Source organism: Grammomys surdaster, unplaced genomic scaffold (genome assembly GCF_004785775.1).
Source record: "Grammomys surdaster isolate TR1022 unplaced genomic scaffold, NIH_TR_1.0 130, whole genome shotgun sequence".
Taxonomy (NCBI): Eukaryota; Metazoa; Chordata; class Mammalia; order Rodentia; family Muridae; genus Grammomys; species Grammomys surdaster.
The window spans coordinates 24,123,371-24,133,048 of NW_021604588.1; the positions used below are offsets into that span (position 1 = coordinate 24,123,371).

Genomic DNA, 9,678 nt, shown 5'->3' on the forward strand with positions numbered 1-9,678 from the left:
CTCTTCCTCCTCCTCTTCTTCCTCCTCCTCCTTCTTCTCTTTTCTTTTTTTGAGACAGGGTTTTCTGTATAGCCCTGGATGTCCTGGAACTCACTATGTAGACATGTAGACTAGGCTGGCCTCAAACTCACAGATCTGCTTGCCCCTGCCTCCCAAGTGCTGGGATTAAAGGCATGTGCTACCACCAGCCCACAGTGATGATGTTTTCATGATTGTTTGTCTTGCAAACAGTCCTGCTCATGCTTAATTATTATAGTGGGTAGTCCTTGTCATTGTCTTCCTCCCCCAAGGCCATGCTTACACCTTTACTTTTCTGTCTGAGTTGAGTTCCACTTTATTAAGCTCTCGGGAAAAGCATGTGAAGCCCCACCGTGATTCTGACTGAAATTGCGTTCTATTTATACAGTAAGCAGGAGATCTACCATCTTACCCAGCTGTACTGTCTCATCTACAAACACCGTCACTCTCCAATTATTTAGGTTTGGTTTTATGCTCTTTAATTATGTGGAGGGCTAAGCGTTGATTTTTCTAGCTTTCCCCTTGCTGTGGTTATGATACACCCTCTCCCCTCAGAACAGGGTGAGTTTCCTCAAACACTTTGAGATATATTCTCTTTTAAGTCATTCAGATAGCCCCGGAAATTTCAATTGTTAGAAGAAAAATTGGAAGGGAAGAAGGAAAGGGAAATGGTAGCTTTAAACACCATGTCTTACGTGTGTTTATTTTTCCTTAATCTTGGGGCAGTCATCCCTGTCTTAAAGTGGGTAATTGATGTGGAGAGGAACGAAGTTGCTGTGACCAGGCTCATGGTAAAGAGAGAACGGACTTAACCCCATGCTGTCTCCCGTTTCTGTATTTAACATTCATCTTAGTGAAAGTTAGCCCCAGACCCGACAGTCTGTTCCTGCAGAGGCTGATGCCCCTAAGTCCTGTTTCTAGGCCCAGCATGATGTAGTTCTTCCCAAGAGCCACTGAGGTTGGCTTGGTCTGTTCTGCTGCTGTTGAATGTGATCTGATGCACAGAGGGCTGGTTGTATAGTATACCTAGGAGGCCCAAAAAGTGTGATGGAGGGCCAGACATCTCTCATACATCAAAGCCTGTGTTGTGGTATCTGGCTACCAGACTTGCCAGGGCCAGGCTAAGTGGTAGGATGTTACTTCTTTAGATGTGAGAATCAGAGCTAATAAGGTCTGTGGCCTGGAACTCACCTTCTATTGATCATCCTTTGCTCTGAGTGGACCCTTCTCCCAGCAGCAGCTGCAGCTGCCTCTCCATCTCTTCACACCATCAGATTCTGCCTTCCTGGGCTTGCACATCTGTCTTCCTTAGCATAGGAACGGGACATCAAATGTTTGCTTGTCTCTGTAGTGCTTATCTGGGCTCTGAAATGTACTGGCTTGAATCATGATAGAGTGGTCCTGCTGCAGTTCTGGGCTCTGAGACCTCTGGAGTCCATCTGATCTGGTTTCTGCCAGCTGGAAGATCAACCCAAAAGTCAAAGTGTCCCTGACTCTCCTTAGAACCTCCAGAGAGGGAGAAGTGAGAATGGATGGTGGGGCTCCAGTCTCTAGAAGGTTCATTTGCATTTGAAGCAACTCTTTCTTTCATCTGTTGAGAGAGGTGTTGCACTAGAGGAAGATGCTGTGCTGAGAAGAAGGAAGGACAGGGTTGGAATCTCTGGTCTGTGCTGGAAGAATCCGGTTCTTTCTGGAACATTTCCAGACTTGAAAAGTTGATCCATTCAACTTGCTTTCTTAGTGATAGTTTGGGATGAAGGCAGGCTGGAGTGTCTTGGAAGACACTGCCTTAGAACTGATGTCTTTGAAACTCAGTCATCTGTCCTAGAGTATCCAGCCTGCTTGCTGCACAGTTCAGAGATGACTACCTGGTATACAACATACCACTGGGAAGTGCATGCTGGGTGGTAAGACAGGGAAAGTAGATTGAGACTCTTATCTACACACTGGGCTATATCTATTTAAGGAAGAAGTCCCCAGTTGTTATGGTTTGGGGAGTGGAGAAGTTCCCTGTCCATCATCAGAACCAACTGAGATATAGGAATCCAGATGTGGAAATGAAAATGTCGCTGCTTTGACTGAGAAAATGGATCCTGGGAGTAGGAAAGGTTTCAGCCATGCCGTGGTACACAGGTTTATCCACCCGTCACAGGTAGCACCAGAGAATCATAGACCTCTCTCCCACCAGCCATTGCCCTGTCCATTCTGTTCCTCCCACCATTTATAAAACAGGGAGCAGAATGGAGAAGAGTCGGTTTCTTCTAAATTACCAATCTACAAGGAAAGGCCTTGGGTTACATGGACAGAAATCCCTCCAGGGGAAGCTGCACACCAGGAAATGGTGGTTCCTGCCTCCTTACCAGCCCTGGGGATCACCTTGGAATGAATTCCAAGGCAGTGTGAACTTTTGATACCAGCTCTCTAGGCAGACAGGGGGTGAGCAGAGTCATGTGTATTTAATCAGGGCATTTGTTTCTAGAATGACAGGTGGGTGGAGAGGGGCACACGGCTCACACCATTGAAATGTGAGAAATTCATGGTGAGCTTAAACTGGGGAAAAGTGGCAAAGGCTCCCCAACATACTGGATGTGGGGCTCTCAAGATCTCAGTCATGGGTTTCATAAGCATTGGCTGTTGGATAGACGGTGTAGCCCTACTGAGTGTGCTGGAGACAGGGGCCCAGCTGGTTCTAGCAGTACGGACAAGGCTCGGAGGACTGGATGGAAGCCTGCAGGAAGCTGGGCTGGGAGGATGGAGAGGTGAGGCTTCTAGTCTCCACATAGGTGTGGCTCCTCCCATCTGGTATGACATTAGCTTGATAAAGTAGCAGTGTTCCTGATTTCCATTTGAAAGAAGCATGGAGTTTTCTTTGGAGGAAAGAAGTGTTTGTTTTGTGTTGCCAACTAGAATACGGCCAGGTGTGGCTTGGTGCTGTCTTGCTGGCTTCAATACAGAAGAGTTTGAGTCCCACAGGTTCTGCAAAGACCCCTGAAGATCCTGTTACAGAAACCTTTTAAAAACAGAGGATAATTCCAAGGTCATATTCTGTTGTGATTTTGAAATGCTATTCTTTTTGTACTACGAATTTCTTTCAAAATGTGCTTTTCTTAGGGTGCCATTATAATCTATCAGCTTTCTCAGAGCACCCAGAATCTGGCAGCTAAAATTATGCAGAGGGGAAGATGAATGTTCACCATGGATGTGTATTTCAGTAACCAAGATGTAAGAAGGACATATTTTCATTTGCTTGTTTTCTGAGTGCTTATACATGTCAAGGGTGTCCATACTTACATACATGTTATACACGTGAGGGATATCCATACTTAGAAATTCAGTTTTTGGCCCATGCTTGTTCAAGCACGTGCATAAGGCTGGTAATTTCACAAGCTTCGTGTGGACTGTGGACTTTAGCCACAGAGAGGGTCTGTTGGTGGTTGGCAGTATCTACTTGGCCCGTGCTTTTTACTGTTGTTAGTTCAGTGTATCTTCCATGAGTGCTGATGAGATTTTCAAGCTGCTTTCTGTTGTATGAAGGTTCAGACACTGTACTTACAAGATTACGTGACTGTAAGAAAGTCCCCCACTGTGTAGTCACTCTGTACATTTTTATCCCAGCAAGAAAAAAACTAATGGTGAGAGTCTCCCACACCGAGAGAACACTTAACAGTGAATTAATATTTGTATCTGTCCGTTCCGGAGTTCTTGATTCTCCCTCCAGCCCCTCTGACGAGGACGCAAACACCTGACCACCCTTTTGATGTTCCTTTCAGGGACACCTGTGTGGTTTTTTGTGAAGATCGCTCCGATCAGGAACGAACAGGACAAAGTGGTCCTGTTCCTTTGCACTTTCAGTGACATAACTGCCTTCAAGCAGCCCATCGAGGACGACTCCTGCAAAGGTTTGTAACCCTAATCTGCGCGAGTATACTCTCGCTTTTGCTACAGAGAATTCGGGGTTGCCAAGGCAATCTTGTGCAGAGATCAGGATTTAAATCTCAGTTTGTGTCGGGTGCTGTGTCATTATGCAGGGTGCTTGGGGAAGTGAACGGCAGAAGACGTCTGGTAAAGCATTTAAAAATTCACCATTCCATAGTTACACTTGGATGGAAGAAAGCACCTTAGCATGTCTGACCTCATGGGGACTTTCAGGTTTCCTTTCCTTTCCCTCCATCCCTTTCCCCACTGGAGACTGAACCCACAGTCCTGTGTGCACCAGGCCATCACCTCCACCAGGCTATGAAGATCTTGACAGGTTTTCACAGTTGCCCACCGAGGCAGTCAGGCTGTGTTTATCTGACTTTTCTTGCAGACATCTTTGGGTCTGACTTGTGGATGGTTGCAGCCTCTTTAGATAGAAACTAGAAATGAGGGAGTGATGGACCCAGAAGACAGAGCAGGGAGGTGATGGGGAAACCAAGATGTTGGCAAAAGGCTGTGTGTCTGCTACGTTCTTGAATCCAAAGAGTGGGCTGAATTTACTTATCTGAGCTATCACACAATTAGAGAAAAGTTGGATACAGTCATACACCCAGTACCATGCTCTGAATGGCACGTATGTATCTACATGTGATGTATATGTGCTTGGTCGTATCATGTCTGTGGCTGGTTAATTGATAGGCAGACATTACTGAGGCCAGGGACTAGAGTAACATGTTGTAGAGGTCATGGCCTTAGGTTTTAGCCAGACCATGGGTGTGTATTGCTTGGGAAGCACCAGAGGTTTCAGAAAGGAGCCTGCAGCATGGCTGGGCAAGCTAGGCTCCTGCACCGGCTCACTAGGGTAGAGGACAGCGGGTGTCAACCACTCTTTCATACCTTCTCCTGCAGTTGACATTCACTCAGCCAAGAACCCAGCAGTGCTTCATGTTGCCTGGCTACCTGGCTCTGTGCTTGGCTTTCTCCTCCAGCTCTCTGCTCTTGAGGATTCCTGAGATGCTGCTGAGAAACGCCAGTGGAGTCCAGAGGAAGAGACAGGCTGGGACTTGTTACCCTGGATGTGACAAAGACTGATTGTTAGAGAGGCATCTTAGGGGAAATAAGCATGATTTGGCCATGTGAAAGTGTTTTCTGCGGAGATGCAGTGGCATGTAGCTATTATTATTATAGTAGGAAAGGCGTACCCTTCTGAGAGCGCTTCTCACCCGGCTCCGCAGAAGTGATGAGTCAGTGTGGTGGTGGGAGGCTCTCTCAGGCTTATTTTCCACGAGTCATGTGCTCCACTTACATAGCCTAGCCTGCCCCCACAGTGCATCTTGTTGCTGATGAGAATCTCGGTACACACAGCAGTGAATCTCCTGTGACCCTCCCAACTATTCCATTAGCCAAGGTAACTTCTTGTCATGTGTCAATTCTTTTTTGTCAATGAAATAACACAAGTAACATGTGGCCTTATTTGTAGACAATTTTGAACACGTACATACACAACACATATTCACATATAAACACCCGTACCTACGCAGAAGCCTATGTGCAAACATATACACACAAACATGCATACATATGCATACACACATATGTATAGAAACACAACTGTATACACAGATGTACATACATGCACACACATGTCTAAACACATGTACGTGCTTATGCATACTAGCTTTCAATGTGAGAATCCTGGTAGGGAACCTAGCTTCATACTACCTGAAAGTCCACTGCTGTGGTCTGATTCTCATGCCTCCTCTGTCACTGTATGCCTGACCCACTGTGGTGTCTGCTGTTTGTGATAGAAAAGCCTGGGAGTTGGTGAGGTCTCCTGAGCTGTCAGGCTGTGAACCTCAGTTCTGGCTGTGAGGGTCTGACCTCAGTTCTGGCTGTAAGGATCTTACCCAGATGTGAAAGATGCTACTGTATGGCTGGATTGCTCTGGCTGGGGCTTGCTTTCTGGATATGCTCTTGTTCATTCTCCCTGACCTGCTGTGTTCAGTACCACAGTCAGCACCAAGGCTTCAGCTCCCTGCTTTCCCAGGCTTGTTTAGAATTCACTTGTAAGCTCGACTGGAAGCAAGGAGAAGATAACATGCAGAAAACTCCCCCAACAGCCTCAAAGGACATTTCCTACTACCTGATTAGTTTTTTAAGTCACGTGTACTCAAATTGTATTTCAAATTACTTGGCCTTGGTTGTGTACTTCACAAGTTGAATGTCTGGGTGGTGTAGGGTGTGTCATGGGAGTGGTTCTGGAAGCCTGCTTGTCCCTAACATTTTTCTCTGAACAACTAACACACAAATGGCAAACAACTAGATGATAAAGTTGACTGGTTTTTTTGGAGTCCTGGGCACTGCTGTTAGACTCTGGGAGGTGCCACTAGACTCTCTTCACTGTGACAGGGCACCTTCCTCCTTCATTCTGCTGTCCCCCATGACTAATTTCCTAACTCCGACTAAAGTGCCACACACACATCACTGACTAGAGACTGAAAGTCAAGCAGGGTTTTCTGTTCTGTAACCGGCGGGTGGGTTACCCCTGGGCTCAGAGAGGAATACCTCATGTTCCAACTGTTGGTCTTTCTCTCTCTGCTTTTCTTTATGGAGAGCAGGTGGCAGAGACTTTGCTTTCCTCTCTGTTGAGCTTGAGGCTTGAGCAGGCGTGAAGTGTGGGGCTTTGACTGTCACCTCTACATGGCCCACAGGGATGAGTCACCCTCTTGTTTTCTTGTAAAGCAAGAGGTGTCGCAAAGGTATAGACTCACCTGTGTGCTTGAACCTGACCAACCGGAGGTGGTGTACAGATGAAAGGGAGAGACAAGATTACAATATTGGAGGATGAGGGCTGCTTCCTGGGCACACTGATGAGATGCTGTTAGCAATGATGAGTCAGAGACACAGAACAGCCTTTCGGCTACCAGTGCTCACATAACCTCTCTCTGCTCACTGGAAGATGGAGAGGCGGAGCTACTGAAGCTAACCTCAGTAACTGTCATTACGGAAACTACTTCAGCAGCCATTGTAGACTTTTCATGTTTGCACATGGATGGGGAAAAGACCGGAAGGGACACTTCAGGGCGCAGACAGTGTTGCAAGCTGGCCACTTGCGTGGGTTCACAGTTTATTGACACACAGGCAGTGAGTGGCTCACGCTGACCACTCATGGGCATCCACTTGTTCAATGTCAGCGTTGCTCTGAGGTGAAGGAGAACCTGTCTCTGAAAGAGATTTCCATGGCATATCCCACTGAGCTCAGTCAGTCGTGATTTTACATGGACGATGTCAGTGCCCCTACCCCTACCCCAGGCTTTCCCTCCTCCTGACCTGAGTGGAGCTCCAACAGCCCAGCCTCTGCACAGAGATCTGCATCTCTCTTCCTGGCACACGTGGTGGTAGGAATGTGTAGATACCATAGACGCCATTATATCCATTAACACCTGGTGCTTCTGGAGTGAAATAAGAGGCTGTTTACTTGGTACATTGACCAAAGCTTTTCAGATGAAAGACTTTTAAAGTTATAGGAAAACCATACCACTCCCGCCTAGTCCCACAGTCCTCTGGACTCTAGGTCAATCCTGGGAAGGTGCTCCAGGGTAAAACTTAGAAGATGCCGTTTCTGTGGAAGGCGCAGACTATTTCTAGAGGCTGAGGGATGGAAGTGAGTCACGTAGCCCACTCTTGACGTCACTGCCGGTAACAGTTGCACGCTTTGTTTGTTTGCTGTACACCCGAGCACATGTGTTTAGAGATCCTGGTCTTGAGACCTGACAAGCTTCCAGAGGGCTCACGGGACAGCTATCTGATCAAAACCTTGATTCAGATGTTGCCTGTTGTTAAGTGTTGGAATGTTGTATTTGGGGGCCACTTTAAGGTCAGCCAGGACCATTTAGACTTCTTAGATTCTCAGAAACACCTGTCCTCCATGACCTTCCCTTCATCACATAGATAAAATCAGCCGGTGCCATTCCCTACACACCTAGATGTTGGTTATTCATTTCCTGGAATTGGGGAAGGCAGTGCAATGCTGGGTAGTCTGTTATTTACAAACTCTAGTTTGTAGCTCAGTTTCTGCAAGATCAGTGGATGGAGGAGTTGAAACTACCCTGAGGAAAGTCACCCAAGTCAGAGAACCATCCCTGTCACCTGGTAGGAGCCAGTGAAAGAGCCTTGCCTAGAGAAGTCTGCACTATAGATTCTTTCTCCCAAGGTACCCCAGGCCTCCTTACCTCATGTATATAGAGCTCCCAAAACCTGCCCTACTGTGTCTCAAGGCTGTGATCAGAATGGAGCTCAAGTGTGTTGGAAAAGCATGTTGCTGCCCAAACCTCGATATTTCAGGGTTCATTTCTGAGTGACTGGTCTTGCTTGCCTGCAGATATGCGAGACGGGCTCATTGGAGCACCCTGTCATTGTCCTGTGGTGTTGCCCCATGAGAATGCCTGTGCTCTCTTAATGTGTGGCTAACCGTGTCTTTGTGTTTTTCTGTCTGCTTCAGGTTGGGGGAAGTTTGCCCGACTGACCAGAGCTCTGACAAGCAGCAGGGGAGTCCTGCAACAGCTGGCCCCCAGTGTGCAGAAGGGTGAGAACGTTCACAAGCACTCGCGTCTGGCAGAGGTAAGGGTGGGGATAGCCCATCAGCCTTAATTCCTAGGGACATGTGGGCTGAGAACGTGGCATGGCATGGAGATGCTGTGGCAGTGTGAAAGAGGACCTGTGGGACCTCTGGCCTCTGGGCTGGCACTTTGGTTTGACTGGGCTCCATAAAGCATGCTGTGTAACAATGGGGGAAGGGACGTGCCTGCTTTGATCCTCACACTTTGGTGTACATAAAGGCAGGCTAGAGGTGGCCCTGTGGTCAGACTTACTTGAGATTACAGGCATCAGCTCACTTTTCTTAGGACACAGCAAGGAGCTGGAAGTGCTTCTCATTTGTAAAGGAGGCCATTAAAAACTTTATAAATCATAGACAGTTTTGTAATCTGAGCAATACAGACTATTCAAGGAAAACAACATACAGGATCCATCCCCCTGTCAGTGGGTGCACATACATTTTCCTTAAGCCACACTGATAAAGTCACTCTTTTGCATTTCATGATCCTTGTGCCATGGTTGCTGGAGGACACCACTGTCACCCAGAAAGGGACACTGCACTTTCAGGAATGCTGACACCCGTCAGTACTTGTTTTATCACATGACAAGGAGACAGAAAGGACCAAAACAATCACATCATTAATCAAGGGAAGGACAAAGTGCCCCATCTACTCTTAACCTGCTGTAGGTATTTTTTTCATAGCACATGAAATAGCTTACAATATAATGTACAGTCTACTTAAAAATGTAGTCTTTCATTTATTTGCATATGAGAGTATGTATGCATGTGTGTGCAGGTGCATGTGCCTGTATGTGAGCTCAGGTGACTGAAGAGGACATGGAGGGTCCTCTGATGCTGGGGACAGCATACAATGACAGGAACTGCCTGCAGTAGGCCGGGATGGAGACATCTCAGTAGCCCACGACATCTCTTTGTAAAAGACAGTTGTTCCTATTTCTCCTAACCTTAGCCCTGGACAACAGCTGTATAGATTTCATTTGTGTGTGACTGTTTTTCAGTTGGCCTTGGTGTGCATAATTATTCTATCATATCTGACTTTCTTTCTTCTTTCTCCTTCTACTCTGATGAATTCTGTGAAACTAGATGTTCCTCAATGTAATGGTTCTCTTCTTTCTTTCTTTCTT

At 46.8% G+C, this 9,678-nt stretch overlaps 1 protein-coding gene across 2 annotated transcripts in view; it reads left to right on the top strand.

The window, feature by feature from the left end:
- Kcnh1 (potassium voltage-gated channel subfamily H member 1) overlaps positions 1-9,678 on the top strand; it is a 304,488-nt gene that overhangs the window by 38,099 nt on the left and 256,711 nt on the right. For both annotated transcript variants that reach the window (XM_028760606.1, XM_028760615.1), the window contains exons 4-5: positions 3,789-3,917; positions 8,438-8,556. In XM_028760606.1, coding sequence (XP_028616439.1) covers positions 3,789-3,917; positions 8,438-8,556 — 248 coding nt within the window. The remainder of the gene's footprint in view (positions 1-3,788; positions 3,918-8,437; positions 8,557-9,678) is intronic.